General features: G+C 33.4%; 3 protein-coding genes and 2 pseudogenes across 3 annotated transcripts; 3 read left to right on the top strand and 2 right to left on the bottom strand.

Annotated features, from left to right (window-relative positions):
* Positions 1 to 2,417: 2,417 nt before the first annotated feature.
* On the top strand, positions 2,418 to 4,273 carry LOC147937257 (uncharacterized; annotated as a pseudogene).
* An 8,118-nt stretch (positions 4,274 to 12,391) lies between these two features.
* LOC147937256 (uncharacterized) lies at positions 12,392 to 13,167 on the top strand. Its single transcript, XM_087467941.1, has 2 exons — positions 12,392 to 13,105; positions 13,150 to 13,167. Exons 1-2 carry the CDS (start codon positions 12,392 to 12,394, stop codon positions 13,165 to 13,167), a joined length of 732 nt encoding a protein of 243 aa, XP_087324067.1.
* A 479-nt stretch (positions 13,168 to 13,646) lies between these two features.
* On the top strand, positions 13,647 to 14,546 carry LOC104720594 (uncharacterized). The gene is made up of 2 exons (XM_087467939.1): positions 13,647 to 13,921; positions 14,017 to 14,546. The coding sequence occupies exons 1-2, from the start codon at positions 13,717 to 13,719 to the stop codon at positions 14,544 to 14,546; spliced, it is 735 nt and encodes a 244-aa protein (XP_087324065.1). The 5' UTR covers positions 13,647 to 13,716.
* Positions 14,547 to 14,716: 170 nt separating this feature from the next.
* Positions 14,717 to 15,311, bottom strand: LOC147937255 (uncharacterized protein At4g04775-like; annotated as a pseudogene).
* A 1,915-nt stretch (positions 15,312 to 17,226) lies between these two features.
* Positions 17,227 to 18,672, bottom strand: LOC104719539 (putative S-adenosylmethionine-dependent methyltransferase At5g38780). The gene is made up of 2 exons (XM_010437484.2): positions 18,487 to 18,672; positions 17,227 to 18,335 (listed from the first exon to the last, which is right to left on the bottom strand). The coding sequence occupies exons 1-2, from the start codon at positions 18,562 to 18,564 to the stop codon at positions 17,379 to 17,381; spliced, it is 1,035 nt and encodes a 344-aa protein (XP_010435786.1). The 5' UTR covers positions 18,565 to 18,672; the 3' UTR covers positions 17,227 to 17,378.
* Positions 18,673 to 18,722: the final 50 nt, after the last annotated feature.

Genomic DNA, 18,722 nt, shown 5'->3' with positions numbered 1-18,722 from the left:
AGTATCTCTATTGCTTGTGTGTATAGCCCAGTAGATGGGAGGATTGCCTTACTGATTGCAATTGTTTGTGATGCAGGTAAAGGCAAAGTGTGGTCGTGGAATCAAGGCAATGAAGAGGAGGATGTTCTAGGGACTCGATTGGATGTTGTGTGGCATTGCTAGGTTGCTAGATTTGGGTCATTAGAAACATTGCTAGGTTGCTAGAGTTGGGTCATTAGAAACATTGTTAGGTCGCTGGTTTCATGTTTTCTGATGATTCGTTATTGGATTATTGTTATATTTGATTATTGATTACTATTTATTGGATTTTTATTGGTATTGGTTTTTCCGCTGTTGGTTATGATTGTGGTTAGGTGGCTAGTGGGTATGGGACCACTAGTTGTAGTTATTATTAGTATTATTTATCATTAAAAAAAACGGGTCAGGTCGTTTCAGTTGTAGATAGGTTTTGTATAAACTCTTGATTCGCAAGTTGTAAATATACATTTCATGATTTGGTTAGTTATGATTTAGGAATGAATGATATGACATATTCTTATTTTGATTCTCAATTGATATTATTGGATTAATATTGTACATAAAACTAACAAGAACTTACCAAATATGTAATCGTTTATTAAACGCAAATTATATATTTCCTAAGATGTATTCATCTTGAATTAGTTGCTACATTATAGGGATGTGATTAAATAATTTGTATTATCTATTCTTTTTGTCAAACTCAGCCCTAATAATTCGGCATGGAAATTAGATCTTTTCTAAGATACAAGGGACACTTGCAAAAATAGACTACAAACTTGAGTCAATTGCAATGTTAGACCCCTTTTTTCTCTCTCCAACATTTGCCACTTTCTCTCTATTAAATCCTTGTCCATTCATTGTATTCACAAAAATGCCATTATTTATGATTTATTTGAATTTCTTGCGAAAATGTTTATTACACCCATATCCTCATCTTCTTCTTTTATTTACGGTTGTACCACCTCCATCAATTTTCCAACAACCATGAACAACCAAATTTGAAGCTCTTAATGCTTCAACAACCTGAATTTGTAAGCTTAAATAACAGTCAATGCTAAGAGAACTTCATTTTCTTCCATCTCCTCTACATTTTAATCCTAGAAAACATTTATCTTGTTATATATCATGATTCTTGGATAGTGATTAAGTTGGCGCTGGGTTTCTTCCGTGGTGACTTAAGACGACGTCCTTGGTGTTTGACATTGCGAACAACCACCGTCAGGTTATTTTCCGGTAGATTTCGTGATTTTCCTTGTGTTTTTGTTGAAATTAGACTTCATTTGTTAGTTGAACCATCATATAAAAGTATTGACCATAATATTATTTATAAAAAATTACCAAGTTGACAGCAAAAGAAGTCTACTAGTGAAAAAATTAAAATGTTGGTCAACTCCAAAAATGACCAGGGTAGACTGCAAACGAAGTCACCATTTCTGGAGACTTCGTAAGTAGTCTAATTGTGAAAAGTCAAATTTGGTCAATTGCAAAACTAACCACAACGAAGTCTAACTTTTATAGTTGATGGATTTACGAAGTCTACTTGTTAGATAGAAGTCTACTACAAAGTCAATGGTTTGGTCAATTGCAAAAATAACCAGTGTAGACTGCAATCGAAATTAACTTTTTGAAACTTTCAAAGAAGTCTACTCTTTTTTATGTTTTGAATTGCATAACTGACCCAAAAATTAACAAAGGAAGACAACAAAAGAAGTCAACAATAATAGTAGACTTCAAAAGGTGTCTGCTTTATTAAAAAGACCACAAGTAATAGACTTCACAAGTAGTCTCTGTATAGAGACTTGTTTATGTATACAATGTTGACATCAACATGAAGTCCTCAGAATTTGAAAACCAATTTGCAACAAGTTGGTGAATAATTTTAAAGATTTTCTTGTTGTACTCTTTGACATATGATATGTACTTGCTTCTGTATGTTTTTGAAATGATTATGTATTATACATATAGAAAAATCAAGTTTTTGGTTTTCATAGGCAGTTAGGTTATTAAATTATACTTATTTAGGAAGTCAAACTGTTGGATTTATCTCTAAAGTCTGTACAATTGAAACGGTCTTAATTGGAAATTTATAAAGATTTTTTTTTGATTTTTTAGTTCGTATGTGTTATATCGGTTATGTAATTGCCTATTTATATTTTGGCGATGATAAAATTTTTATACTTTTTGCTTTCCTTAGAGGGTTGAGGGTTTAGGGGTTAGGGTTTAGGGTTTATGGTATTTTAACTTGCTACTTATTCTTTCAGGTAAATGGTGCAAATACCTGTTGTTTTTGGAGTATGGCTGACGAGAAATGGGTCTTGGCATTTTGACATGGATGGACGCAAAGGTGGGAGAATGTTTTTTTGCGGCACGGTTGTACATACGCTGAGCTTGTTGAAATGGATGTAGAAGATTATCTGATTGACAGAGAAACATATATGGTTCAACTATCGTATCCCTTAACAGAGATGATGCTTCAGCAATTGCCTCAAGATACCCCTCCTGTCTATGTCACAAATGATAGATCAGTTCAGAACTTGATAGATTTTAGTAGTAGGAATGTTGTTCGCCTTTGCGTCTCTATGCAGTGCATGGATGGACATCCGGTTATGCCGCTCAACTCTCGTTCTATTGACAATGGAGAGCCAACAGCTGAATTTGGTAACGATGTAGATCTAGGTGCCGATGAGTGTCCAGATGAATGTGCAGAAGAATGGCATGAAACTGATCATACAGATGAGAAGCCGAAAGATGTTGATAACATGGATTTCGATTACAGTGAGTACGGAAAATTTAAAGATGAAGATGACGAAAGAGATGGAGATGACCTTGGACTAGATGCTGAAGAAGGGAAACCATTTTTTGGTGGTATTCATGGACAGTTAAATAATCCTTGGACAGTTAAATAATCCTTGGATAGACCAACAGAAAGTAGGTCAATGCTTTGCATGCAAAGCTGACGTCATATCTGAGGTGCGTTTAACCGCGGTTATGTTAAAATTCTCTTTCAAAATTAAGAAGTCCACAAAGTCTTTGTTGGTGGTAATATGCTCTGTTCCAGGATGCACATGGAGGGTCGTAGCCACTGTGAAGAATGATCCAAACACTTTTTGGGTCACCAAATATCTGAACGTGCATATATGTTCTATTGTGGAACGCGTAGCTAACCGTAAGCGTTGCACCTCAAAATATATTGGGAGGCTTTTCATCGACCGTGTAGGAATAGTGGATGGTGTTGTTCCACAACATATGGAAGATTCAATGAGGACAATGTTCGGCATGACGTTGGATTACACCACTTCGTACAGGGCTTTACAATATGCGCAAGAATATGTGAGAGGAAGCGCGGAAGAGGGATATTCGAAGTTGCCTTACTGTCTTCGGAAAATAGAGCAGTTCAAACCCGGGCAGTGTCGTTGACCTTGTTGTTGATGACGAGCATAGGTTTAAGTATCTTTTCATATCTTTCGATGCTTCAATCTGTGGTTTCAATTACGTTAGGCGAGTTATTGTGGTTGATGGGACCCATCTCACTGGCAAGTATGAAGGTGTAATGTTAATCGCTTGTGCACAAGATGGTAACTTCCAGATATTTCCGTTGGCTTTTGGAATTGTCGACTCGGAGTGTGATGCTTCATGGGATTGGTTTTTCACCAAATTAAGTGAGTGTATCTCTGATGAATATCCTTTGGTAGTAGTTTCGGATAGGCACAGTTCAATAGCTAAGGCATGTCGCAATGTTATCCCATGGGCAACACGAGGGATATGTTATTACCATCTTCAACAAAACATAATTTCTAATTTCAATGGAAAGCAACTGATGTACTTGGTGAAAGGGGCAGCATATGCGCATACGCTTGATGATTAAAACCGCTATATGGCTTCGCTCACTAACGTAAATCCGGCTCTTGCAGCGTATTTGAATGAGGCAGATCCAGCTTTATGGTCTCGAGTTTACTGTCCAGGAGATAGATACAACATCAAGACTAGCAACATTGCGGAATCTATCAACTCCATTTTAAAGAAAGCCAAAGGTTATCCCATCACATATCCCACCGCCCTTGTGCATCAAGTGGATCTGATCGACGCTCAACTATCTCAACTGAATCAAATATTGGGTTAACAACTTGTCAACTTTGAGGCAGAGCAAAAGAAGTTAAAGGAGATGAGAGAGGTTGCAGAAGCTGATGTCAAACAGTGTAAGGTGCCTCCTCCTATTGATTGGGGAAAACTTGATGTCCGTCTTGACGATTAGTTGCATCACCCAAACTCCTATTTGTATTTAATTTTTTATTTTCTACCTATTTCTATTTTTCTAGTTGTAAATTCTACATTTCTACATGAATAATGAATATATATTTCTATTTCTACTGGTCAACTCTACATGTCCATTATTTTCAATATCCATTAGAAGTATATAAGTTAACTTCAGTAATTTGTCTACTTGGCTTTCGCTGTACGCTATTGCTTAGTGGAGACTACAAGTTATTAATATTTAAATATTAACTAATGAAGACCAGAAAAGTGTAAAAATAAACAGAGGCGACCAAAAAAAAGGAAAAAAAAAAGAAACGTTTTCGGTTCTCTCCTCTTTCTCTCTTTTTTTATATGTAACCACTTTCTCTCTCTTTCTGTATTATTTTATTAATTTTTACTAAGATTTGAAAATAACACATTTCCCTATAAAGTTTAGAAAGCTGTCACATTTTATATTATTTTACTTTGCTTCTCGGTTTCGACAACAGTGTAGAGTGAGTATCGTAGGGATAGCAGGTAAAAAATTACTTTGCTGGCATTTATTGAAACTCTGTAGATGCCTCAACATTAGGCCCGACAGCATAAGGATGAAGCACTGTTTTACATTATATTAATAAAAAGATCCCACAATATAGATAGCACCCTATCATCAGAGTTAACCATAAAATTTAACTACCAAAATGAAATTCTAATTCGATTGAACAACAATATTCCTTCGAAGTCTATAAGTTAACTTCATAAAGATGTCTATTATGATACGCTATTGTTTAACAGAGACTATAAATAATTAATATTTTAATAACTAACTAATGAGGAACAGACAAATGTACAATTAAACTGACGCTTTGTTGGCATTGTTGAAACTCTGTAGCAACCTTGGCTTTAATTGTGGACATAAGGATGAACCACTGTTTTAGTGAAAATAGATAGTTACGAATAGAAGAATGGTAATTTCGTTTACATAGAGGTTAATAAGGAGGATCCCACAAAATATATATGGATACCGCTCATCATCCGAGTTAATTAATAATATATCCAACCCACAAAATAACAAGATCCCCCAACAGAAACAAAACATCATCCTAATAAGTCATACATAAGTCATACAAATTTAGAAAGAAACAAGTTCTTAGTTAGTCTCGAATTGGGGGAGGATCATATAGCCCAAAATCCTCGATGTAATTTGACTCATTTGGTCCACGACACTCAATCTCGTGAAATAAGTCACAAGCCAGCTTCTCCCTTATCCATGGGATGTTTGCGTCGCACAATCCTTGATGTAATTTATACCTTGTAATGATTATGTTTACGACTTCTCTGGCAGACTTCTCCACGAGAAATTGAACCGTCTACAAGCTCATAAAATCAAATTAATACATGTAAGATCTAGTAGACTTCTCAAGGAGACTTCTTCCTGGGAAACTGAAACATACTTTAACCTGCAAATCTATCTAATCAACCAAATTAATACATGTATGATCTAGTAGACTTCTCAAGGAGACTTCTTCCTAGGGAACTGACTTTAACCTGCAAATCTATCTAATCAACCAAATTAATACATGTACGATCTAGTAGACTTCTCAAGGAGACTTTTTCCTGGGAAACTGAAACATACTTTAACCTGTAAATCTATCTAATCAACCAAATTAATACATCGTAGACTTCGATGAACCCGTTTCTATGATATATGTTCACTTAACTGTGATGAACCCGTTTATTTGCAAATCTATCTAATCAACCAAATTAATACATCGTTAACTTCGATGAAGTTCAATATAAATTTTCTAATAATTACCCAACCGTGAATGTTAGAATTCTATACTTATAATTATATTTAAAACGAAGTGATATAGAGAAAGTTTATATTATTACCCAATCCATGAACAGTCTCCAATTCCTCGTGGCTGTGATGATTTATATTGACCGTTCCAATGAAACTGAAAGATCAATATCACTTTGTTGGTACGGTCCGTGAACATTCACCAAATTCTCTGTCGTGAGGATGAATTTTTTTAAGAGAAAAGAGATGAGAGAGGATGGATACTTTTTTTGGTTGCAGTTTTAAAATAATCGCAAGACCCACTATTTGGGTTATATATACGAGACGAAGCGTTTGCAATGAACAGTTACATATAAATAATTAATTAGTAAGGCAAACCGTCGCCTCGAAGAAAACCAATATGCAGACTTCAACGCTTGACTTCTTTACACAGATTAAGTAGTAGACTTCATAATCTTAATTTTCCGACAATATGTAAATAGTTATCAACTGAATTGAAATCAACGAAGTCATCCAACTATTACAAAAACTGAAGCAAGTTCACAGATTATAGACATACATACGTCATTCAAACAAACAGACACGATGAAGAAAGGTTCACATATTTTAGAACTTAATTGAAAGATCTACGAAACCAAAACCAATGAGATTAATACCACGATGAATATTATACCGGCGATTAAGACATTCTCGACCACCCCCCTTACACGCCGAACTGACAGACGTAATTCTTTCATCTGGTCTTTCACCTTGTCTAGCTCCTGCTGAACCCACAGCATTTCATCATTTTCCAGGATGGCTGTTATAGAATCCCTTTGGTCAGCATGTCCACCTCTCATTGCCTGAAGTTCTTGCATAATAGCCTCATCCCACCATTTCATAATATGGTCCTCTCCATCCTATACAATAGAAATAAATAAACCATGAGAATATTATATACTCAAATAATAATAACAAATAAACCACCAGACAATCTAACAACCTCATGGTTATTGCATCCAATGAAAATTCTTCCAGGATTGTCGGCTGTGGTGGAACATTTCATAACGGTTTTCCTTCCGCAGAAACATTTGTCAGGAATTCCAACTATTAGGCCAAGAAAGTTTATTTCTGGTGGACCTTCACTCCATAATTGCAAAGAACTAGAAGATGGCTGAGTGTAGCTGTGTAACCCCATATTTGTGTGCAAAATGAACAAAAAACGATGAGAACATATATATTTACGAACAAAAATATCTACAGTGTCACAAAAACAAATCGCCAATGATAAACCAAAAAATACTTATCTGAGATGTTCTTGAGGTTCGAAAAGAGAAGTCTGAGAATCTGAATTTCCGAGAACACAATTTCGGAAATTTTTTAGAGAGAAATTTTGGAGAGAGAAATTTCGGAGAGAGAGAGAGAGATCACGTAAGAAACTTGGTTTGACCTACAGAAAGAAGTATATATATCTTTAAATGATCCGGTTAGGTTAAAAACAAGGAATCGGTACAAATTCGGTTAGGTTCAGCTAACGGTTTGGTTAAATTATCGATATTAATATAATATTAATAATTGATGGTATAACAAAGTCGACCACGAAAATTCCACGGAGAAGTCTACTTAAGCAAAACCCTAAATCATATAATTTTAACCTAATCAGCCTTTCCTCCCTTAATTTGAATCGTTTATAGGTAAATTTATTTTATTACAATGCACGAAGTCTATGTGGTTAATATTTGGTCAATAGGTTTATCAAATTATTTTTGATAAAAATTTTAATTAAAATTTAAACTATAATTAAAGAGTAGACCTACCGTTATGTCTTCACATATACTCAATTTGTAATCTACCTTAAATAAATCTATTGCAGACTTCCTCCAGGTTACATCTGTCATTTCGGCTTGTGTTTTTTGTTTGGTCGTAAGGGAGTCAGCTGTAATTTCAGTACCCTTAGTGGTTATGTTTCTCAAATATCGAATATGTGATCTACTATTGCATTCAAGGCCAAATAAAGGTATACAAAATGCAATTATCCCAAGATATAATGAGCATTAATTGGCATTAATTCGATGTAAATAAGTATGCTATCGATTAAAAACCGGCCCAAAATATTCGGTAATCTTAAGGAGGATCGGGTAATTGAATCGGTTATAATTTTAGTTAAAAATCTGACCCAAAGTTGGCAAAAAGTCAAAAAGTGATGGCACCCTATTGTACTTTAAAAATGTATTTCGAGCTCTATATGTGGATATACTTGTTTGATTATAAATATCCTAAGACAATTTTTAAAATATATATCCGTTTATAAAAATTCAAATCACATCATATGCTGAAAAAAATCTAAAATTTTATTAAGTTTATGTATTAAATAGTAATTAAAATAATTAAATATAAGATTAAATAGAAGTGCAAGGAGAATTATATTTTAATCTAACATATTGATTTAAATTAGGTGGAAATTTTTTAGGAAATTAATATTATCAAATAAGGAAATGATTGTGTTTGGTTGTAAGGATTATAGAGAATTTAGTTGAGACTTGTTTGGATACAAAGATAAAAAAGGATGACACAAAAATGTACTCCAAAAATGTTAAGATAGATTAACCAGATGAGAAAAAAAAAGAAGAGAGTATATCTTATTATATAAAACTTGGTTCTTAAAGTTAGTAACTCAACGGATCGTGACACGTATTAGTTTTAACGATCAGAGATCAAATTTAAAAACTCACCTCGTGACATGTGTCAGTTTTAACGATTAAATATCCAAGTTAGTAATGCATCAAATCGTGATACATGTCAATTTTAACAATCAGAAATCACATATCAAAGTTAGTAACTCATCATATTGTGACACATGTCAATTTTAAAGATCAGAAATCATAGTTTTCAAGTTTGGTAAAACGATGTATTAGATAATTGTAACCTTATTATATTTAAAAAAACTTTGTTAATCCTAAAAGGAAAAGGATTGTAAATACACCCCTTTATATAAACAAAGAGATGTTGACATATTTTTCACCAAACAAAATATTTTCGATTAGCTTTGTTTTTCATTAGTTAATTTTCTTCTTTCTTTTTTTATTAACCGTTTGACACATCATTTGTTCTTGAACAAGTCTCGAAGGCAATTTGTTTGTTGTCTAATCGAAGCAACTATATTAAAAGATTCCTAGATATTACCACGTGTTTTCGTCGTCGTTTCTTGAATTTTGTTTCGTTTCTCAATTTCATAATGCATATTACGCATTCTTTGACTTTGAAGTGTTAAAAAAGTTTCTTATGCATAATAACTAAAGTTTTTGGGATTAACAAATTTCTCACTGTGTTATTATTATTTTTATTAATTTGGAGGACAGGTAGCATAAAAAAAAGATGAATACACAAATGCAAGATAACAACAGAGATTATATAACACTAGATCAACTAAACAGAAAGCATTCTTATCGTTGAACAATACTACTTCTTACAAGAAAGTGGGAAGTAAGATTTTTTTTTTAAAAACAATGAGCTCATTAAAATAAATTTACTCATAAAATAGAAAAGGGATTAAGAAAAACATACAGAAAATTTTCAATTCTAAAAACTGCTTTCAACTTTGTTAATGGAAAGACAAATTTTTTTTTTTTAAACCAAAGTATACTCCTACTTTCTATTTTTTTCAGTTTCGAATAGGTAAGATTAATATGTTATCCCAAAAAAAATGGAAGACTAATATATGCATCTTCTTTTTCTAATACTGTATTTTAAAATATATTGTAGTAGTTTTAGATTGTTTTATTTAATTTATATTTTCATATTTGAATTATTTGAGATTCATATATTACCATGCTTATAATTTTCTATTATTTCATTAATTATGACAAATTTATTTTCTTCTAATTTATCAACCTTGATTGGTTGGTTATAGACTTTTTTTTTTCTGTGCAAACATAATTGTTACCATTCGTTTAATCTCAAAAGGAGATAAAGAGGAGAAGGTCATTAACCTAATTGTTGGATAAAATAGACTAATCAAACACAAGCCTACAAGAAACATAGATAGATTGGAAAAACATAAATCGTTGTTAATAATCCATAGGAGCTTGAAGACAGATACTACATCATGGTGTGTCAAAGAAACTTCCATGAATACATTAGGAAATTTAACATTAGTTACTATCAAAAGATTTTGTGACGTTGGAAAAGGTTCTTTAGTTTCATTGGTTGCTGGAGCAAGCCACTTTGAGATAGCTAAAAGATGTGAACATGTTCTCTCCACACAGGAGGAGGGTAGAGCCGAGATTCTCTCTATGGTGAAAGAGGTTGGACGCAAGGTTATCTCCCCAAGGGAGGAACGCGGAGTGAAGATTCTCTCCACGGTGGAGGAGGTTGGACGCTTGGTTCTCTCCATAAGGGAGGAGGTTAGAACCGAGATTCTCTCTATGGTTAGTCATACATTATTGTGATGTATTTTATTTTTTATTTAAAATATTTAGTGATTAAAGAAACTATGCAAAAGTGAAAGTAAAGAGACATATAATAGTTGGCTTAATCTGTTCGTATAGACATTTTCTAGGTGGTGGTAAATAATATATTTGTAACATACAAGATGCCTCAATATAAAAAATACACTTTTAATGGTAACATACATAAAAGATTTGTAAATAGATATAAATCAGTGTATTATAGCAAAAATGTTTTTATAAATAATGTACAATATATTTTAATATATTTTTATTAAATTATATTTTAATTTTACAAAATTTTAAACCCGCACATCGGGCGGGTCCTTATCTAGTAAAAAATATAACATAGTTTATGTCAACATAGTCACATATAGTTAAGATTTTATAAATTCTATTTACCCAATCAAAATTATAACCTCCGATAGCTTTCCAGGTGAACAAAAACACACTAAGAACGAGTTTTTCTTATGTTATAAGAACGCATTCTCCTTATGATATAAGAACGTGTTTTTGTTAGGATATAAGAATGTGTTCTTCTTACGTTATAAATGTACATTCTAATAGTTTCCTTATATAGACTCCATTAAATAGTTTGTAACTAGGTCATTATTATTCAATGAATGAGAATCTCTCCTTCTCCCCTATTCTAACCTAACTGTCCTCTCTCTCTCTCTCCCATGATCATTCTATCTCATTCTCTATTATTCTCATACTCAGTTGTTCGTAATTCTTACATAGTATCAAGCAGTAATGCTCCTCTTGTGTTAATTCTCTATTCTTCATCTTCCGCACCAGAATCTCATCATGGATTTCAGCAAAACCCTAATCATCCATTTTACACTCAAAGGTGGAAATTACTAGCTAAGAGAAGACATCGGAAAGAATCTATATCAACTGATTCTACACGGAAATCAAAAATCCTTAAAAAAAAGAACAAAAATACATACATAAGGTATCAAAATTCGTAAAGCGATTAATAAATCAAGCGATTCTCCTCGGTGAAATCGGAAATGGTGAGCAATAAAACTTATTTGCCTAGTTGTCTCCAAATTTCTGATAATCCTTTGAAGAATTTTGATTGTTCGGAGAATTTTTTGACGTTTCCCAGAAAAAAAGAAGGACGAAGAGAAAGAGAGTGGCGAAAGGAAAAGTTTTTGAGGTTTATGAATGGAAGGCTGAAATTTTTGCTCAAAAAACAACTGAACGGCTGAGGTTATAATATAAAACCGGGTTAAATTACCGAGTAAAGAGGATCCGCGTGTATATCCGTTTTTAGATTAATAAAAATGTCGTTTTTGTCTTTTTTGATTTTTTTTTTGTTTTTCTCTTAACTCCAATGGCATACCTTTGTAATTTCTTACAAAATAATGTTAGTTTACGATTAATAGGAGGGATAGGTTTAAGATGTTTTTAAATTATTTTGTTTCATCTATATTGACTTTGATTTATTTTGAGAACTTATAGAAACCAGTTGATTGAAAGATTGTATAGCCATAAAGAAGACTAAGTAACAGCACTATGAGCGGGTAGACGGCCAATTTCCCCACCAGAACTATCGTATCGAGCCAGATAGAGCCCATTCTTTACCCTCGGTCTAAATGTCCCCGAAAAAAAAGTTCAAGACCAATTTCCCCTCGAATCCAAAGTTCGAAAGCTATATCTCCCCGATTCTATTCTTCTACATCAATTAACCCATACTCGTGGATTGGGTTCGGTTTACTATTTACTTAACCGATTAAGAGAATAATAAACCTAGATTATACCAAAGCAAACCCGATTTTGACCCGATAAACTTCGATTTTAGTATCCATTATCCTCAAAATCCCTAAAACTAAAAAACCCCAAATTGCGAAGAACCCTAGAGCGAAACCCAAAGTCAAGTTGAAATTCTTGAGGGAAAACAGCTTCAATGGCGATTGTCCTTTCAGATGCTGACTTCGGAGGAGATTTCGATGAAGAAGCACATGACAGAGATAAATTTCACATCGAACAGTTGGTGAATGAGTTCGTCGATGAACCACCAGTCCGCCATGATGTGTATCCGGAGAGTGATACCGATGAAAACGGTGATGGTACAGAGCCAGTTCATACACATATCATGCACGGTGATGGGCATTTGTACGATAAGCAGACATTCTTCAGTGGAGTCGCTTTCAAAGAAGCAGTGACGGAATATGTTCTCAGAACTGGAAACAATCTGAAGCAATACAGGTATGATAAAGATATAATTGGCTTTATATGTGTTGGTTGTAATGGAGATGATGGATCAAAGTGTGAGTGGAAGGTTTATGCCGCGATTCTGCCTAAGGATAACATGTGGAGGATTAGAAAGTTTAATGATAAGCATAGTTGTATCCCTAATGGAGAATGTGAGATGTTTAAGGTGAATCATATAGCTAGGTTGTTTCTTGATAAGATTAGAGATAATCCTGAGTACTTCATGCCAGTGAAAATGGAAGAAATCATAAAGGAACGGTGGAAGATCAGTGTCACTAGGCATCAGTGTCAAGCGGCTAGAAAGAAGGCACTTATCTGGATTGAGAAGGAGTATAATGAACAGTTTGCTAGATTAAGAGATTATGCTGCTGAGATATTAGAATCAAACAAGGATTCACATGTAGAGGTTGAATGTGTGACGACTGATGATGAAAAAGACATGTTCAATAGGTTCTATGTTTGTTTTGACAACATAAATAGAACATGGAAAGAGAATTGTAGGCCTCTAATAGGAATGGATGGTTGCTTCCTAAAGAATAAGGTCAAGGGACAGCTTTTGGTAGCTTTAGGTAGGGATGCTAACAATGGTATTTATCCAACAGCATGGGGAGTTGTAAAAGTTGAGAACACCGACAATTGGGTTTGGTTTATGAAGCATTTGAAGACTGACCTTGGACTAAATGATGGTGACGGCTTCATCATGGTCTCTGATAGGCAAAAGGTAACTTGTATTTATCATGTTTTGTAACTGATTTTGATTGTGTCTTTTGTTTATGGTACCTTTAAATGATTATTCTTATTTTGTAGGGATTGATCAAAGCTGTTCAGCTAGAATTACCAAAGATGGAGCATCGAATGTGTGTACAACACATCTACGGGAACTTGAAGAAGCATCATGGAAATAAAACCCAGATGAAGCCACTTTTGTGGGATTTGGCTTGGTCTTACAATGAGACGGATTATAAGCGGCACTTGGAGAGGATCTTCTGTTATGATACTGGTGTATACAATGATGTCATGAGGACAAATCCAAAAAGCTGGTGCAGAGCATTCCACAAGATTGGGAGTTATTGTGAAGATGTTGATAATAACCCCACAGAGTCTTTTAATAGCTCCATTAACAAGGCAAGGGAGAAACCTTTTATTGCTATGCTAGAGACAATCAGACGACTTGCGATGGTGAGGATTGCCAAAAGATCTGCAGAATCTCATTCTCACACAGGTAATTTCATTTCAATGGTTTTTTAGTATTAGCAATGGTTTGCTTGTTTCTGGGTTTAAAAACAATAATGATTGCGTATGCTTGTTTGTTTGCAGGGATTTGTACTCCATATGTTGCATTGTTTCTAGCTAAAGAGCATAAGTATGCATCTGAGTCGAAGGTTCACTCAAGCACAAATGGAACATATGAAGTTCATCATGGTTTAGATAAACACAGAGTCTGCCTTAAAAAGATGGTTTGTTCCTGCATGAAGTGGCATATATGTGGCATCCCATGTGAACATGCCTATGCAGTCATCATCGAGAAAACACTTGTAGCCGAGAACTATGTCTGTCAATGGTTTCGGACAGCTATGTGGAGAAGAAATTACACCGAAGGCTTGGTTCCACAGAGAGGTCCAAGGTTTTGGCCTAAGACAAATGCTCCTAATGTGTGTATACCAGATGATGAAGATGAAGATGATGAAGATCAAGATAAAGGTAAAAAGAAAAAGCCTGACAAAAAGAGGAAGAAGGGTGCCAATGAGTCGCCAACTAAGAAGAAACCAAAGGAGAAGAAAAGAATCATGCATTGTGGCATTTGTGGAGAAGCGAATCATAATTCTAGGTTCCACAAGAAAGAGTAGAAATAGGGTTCTAATTTTGTGGTTGCCTTGATGTATTTTTGACCACATAGACTTGTAATTCCCTATGTTTTTTTTCTTTTGTCTCTTCTTAAAACTTGCTAGTGATGTCTTTTGGTGAATGTTTTATGAATGGCTATGATACTGATCATAATTCTGAAATTTAACTTCTCATTCTCATTACCACAATAGCAACAAAAAACTAACAACAATTGTCTTCATAGCAACAACAAACTAACAACAACACTGAATCTCTTGTTCAACCTAGTATCTTACTGAGACCAATCATGATCATACATAAGAAGACTATGATAAGCATTATTTTCTTATTGCTTGATTTGGCTTCATCCAAAGCATCTTCAACCTTCTCAAATATCTCCTTCTCCATCTTCTCATAAACCATCTTTTCCAACTCAAACCTCTCTGTTCAGATCTCTTTCAGCTGCTTCTCAAGTTCAACAGTCTTTGCATTTAATGTATCTATCTCATTGACGAAAGCTTCATCAGCCCATTTGAATGTGTGTTCATCGTTTCTAAGCTGCAACAACCCAAATGTTATACAAGAAATTAGAAAAACAAATCAAAAAAAAATGTTACCTTATTGGCTACTGCAAACCCACACCGATAATATCTCCGGTACGGATTCAAATCGGACTTTGATGTCAAAGCCATGATTCCTTCCCCGCACCAACATCTCTTTGGCACACCGATAACCCTTCCTCTTGCACGGAAACTTGATTCGGTGGAATTTGTTGATACATTACTCATTGTGATACCCGAACTCGTGAAAGAAGAAGCAAATTCAAGAAGAAGAATCGAGTATGCAAGAAGTGAAAATTGATTTTAGGTTTTATTTGGGGATTCTGGGTTTTATGATAAACGGGTCGGGTTGGTGGAGGAATTTGGTTCAACAATTGGTTTATTTTTGGGATATATATATGGTTTGGTCTCGGGTTTAGACATTATACTGCTATAATCCAGAATCGGGGAGATATAGCTTTCGAACTTTGGATTCGAGGGGAAATTGGTCTTGAACTTTTTTTTCGGGGACATTTAGACCGAGGGTAAAGAACGGGCTCTATCTGGCTCTATACGATAGTTCTGGTGGGGAAATCGGCCGTCTTCCCCACTATGAGCTGAATAAATAAATTAAACTAAAATTATTATGAGTAAAGCTATACAATTATGGAACCTCATTTGTGTAAAACATAATATGTAATTAAAAAAAAATAATTCAAATTTTCATTTATTTTTTGTAAGAATATGTTTCTCCCGTGAAATCTTTGAACGTTAAAAAAGGTTTAATGTGATAGAGAGAATATTGATAAAATATTACTATTTTATGACAACATGTCTTTTGTGTGGTTTAAAAACCAATTTATCGAAACAGATAAATGATTACATGAAAAAAATTTAAAAATTCTGGAAATTGTAAGAAGTGTAGTATAAGATTTATTGAAAATGTAAAGATATGAGTACTAGTAAGTGCAAATTTGTATTTTAATTTGCTGATTTTTTTGTTACATTCATTTCTTTTTTTAGTGTTCGGGAATTTTTTTTAGTATATTAATTATTTGGTGAATATTATCTGATGAATAATATATTGATAAAATGTTGATAAATTAGATTTTAGATTTAAAAAAAATCAAGTACACGTCAACAAAATATAGTACATGTGAAAAAAAATCAATAACATTGTTTTTTTTTGTTAATTTTTGTAGTTGTAAATAGTATAATCAAATGAGGGTACTCTACTAAAAGTTGTTGAAAGCTAGCGAAGACACATCCGCATTTTTCTCAAAACATGGTTCCCTATTAATATATAAGGGGATATTTGGTGTGAACAAAGACATAATATTAAGCTTTTCAAATAAACAAATTAATATATATATATATATATATATTTGGTGTCTAAATGGTTTACTTATGTATTTATAAGATAAATCCTCGAATTGACACTTATTTACAGACATGCCATTGGCATTAAATAATTAATTTAATAAACAAATTAACTTTATTTATATTTGATTAATTATAGAAACTAATTGTTTTAATAGGTAACAAACATAATTGTAAATGTATACAGATTTTTTTTCCTTATTTTATAAAGAGGTGAGTGAAAAGGTATTGTTCTTTAAAAATTTGAAAAACTGATTTGATAAAAAGTGACTTTTAGCCTCACATACTATATTTTACTTTCACGGGTTTCGTATGATGAATTTTTGTGGATTAAAAATCTTTGAACATGTTGTGTGATCCACCTAGCATGGCGGTTTGGACAATAGAACCAACACTAAAACTATTAGTTTATTTCATATACTATAGATTTGTAGTCATAGTTTGGAAAATTAATTTATAAATTATTTAGAATATGAACAACAAAATATTAAATATACTACAACACATTCTTAATATTCCAAAAAAAAATTGTATACACATAAAAATATACGCTAACATACCATATAGGCATAGACCTCTGTTTAATTATAGAAAACAAAACTAAATGTTTTAAAATTTTACATTCTATCTAATAACAAAGTTAATGTAATTAGGTTATAAACTGTATAAAACGTAAGAAGAAGAAAAAATATTCTTAACAAAATTATAAATTAATTAGATAAAATTTAATTTATTGGGAATTCAAAAACTAAATAAATTAAAAATATTATTTAAAAAATAATAATTTAAAATTTAGACCCATGTCGTACCACGGGTGAAAACCTAATATTCCTTATATTGCTAGTATGATAAATGCTATTACAGTATAACAAAGGACATATATAAAATTTCAAAAGAAGAAAACATAACAAATTAAAGGCATGATTATCTCAATGTTTATTTTCGTTTAAGAATGATATAATAAACCATATTTTTCTTACACTTTTCAAAATCAATAGGGTGCTTCAAGAGTTTCTTAGCAAGTTGATCGAATAGTTCATCGACCACAAAATCTCCAAAATGTTTTTCTATCATTGTTGAGAGAAAGGCTCCAAACATTAAAGTGATGAAGTCATTGGTTAGTTGCAGAGCCTCCAATGGATGGCTTGTAGTCTCCATCATCTCAATTGTAAAGCTTCCATTTTGCTCAATCGCTCTTTTCAGTTCACTATACTGAGGAAAATACATGGGCATGCTGAATAGTTCGATCTTTTCCAGGGTGGTTACTCCCTGCAAATAGAGAAAAATAAAAATAAAACAGATGAAAAGTTCTCCTAAGGCGATCATCAATCCTTCAGGCACAAGTTCTTCGGCTCTAGCTTTAAGAAATACGCTCATATCTTTTCTGAACTGGACCTTGTAAGCCTCCGTAACTTCTTCTATCAAATTGTTACAATGAATGTAATTTTTGTTCCAAGCTGGAGATTTCTTGTCACATACGTGTTCGGGAACTTTGGAAAGCCAGTGAGTCGTGTAGGAAGTGTGTCCTATGTGGATGCTATTCCTCGGTAACACTCGGCCATAGAAAGAGCCCGGAACACCGACCGAGAAATATTCTTGCTCAAAGGAAGGAGGCTGAGTTCTAAAGAGTGTGTTGAAGTCATTGTTGGCTTGATCGTTGAAGCAAACTTGGAACTCGAGAGGAACAAGACTAATTTCTTGCCTTTCTTTCATGTGTTTAAGTTTCACAGTATCAGTGATACTTTGAACAGCATGAAACGTGTTAGGACCGATTGAACAACCATAATTTGCAATAGTAAAAATACTAAGATCGGGTTTCATAAGATTCAGGAGATTGTTTTTTTCTAAAATGTATTGCCTTGCCTTTTCTTCAACCCCATCTATAACTGCTTTCTGTAAAACACATGTATGTTAATTATTACGTGCGCTAGATATATCTCACAAAAACTACATGACACGTACGGTTACATTCTAGGAATAACAAAATCATCAGAATACAATATGTACATCTTTATTTATAACAAATGAAGATTATATCACTTACTTGGTATGAAGAATTATGGATGTAACTGTGTTGATCGTCACCGCCGCTCATCGGATACGATTGAGAAGATGTTGACATGACTCTGTGTTTGTGGTGATGTTCTCAAGCTTGAATCTCTTAAAATGTTGGCAGTCTTAGTTTCAATAATTATAAACAAAGACATGATAGTAAACTTGCATATTTAAAGTTGGAACAGGTCAGTAGTTAATAGATAATTATCATGCGCTGGGGCGGAA

This window comes from Camelina sativa, chromosome 10 (genome assembly GCF_030686135.1).
Source record: "Camelina sativa cultivar CO46 ecotype springtype chromosome 10, ASM3068613v1".
NCBI classification, from domain to species: Eukaryota; Viridiplantae; Streptophyta; class Magnoliopsida; order Brassicales; family Brassicaceae; genus Camelina; species Camelina sativa.
Note: the sequence above shows the minus strand (reverse complement) of the source record. Positions and strands in the feature narration are given on the sequence as shown.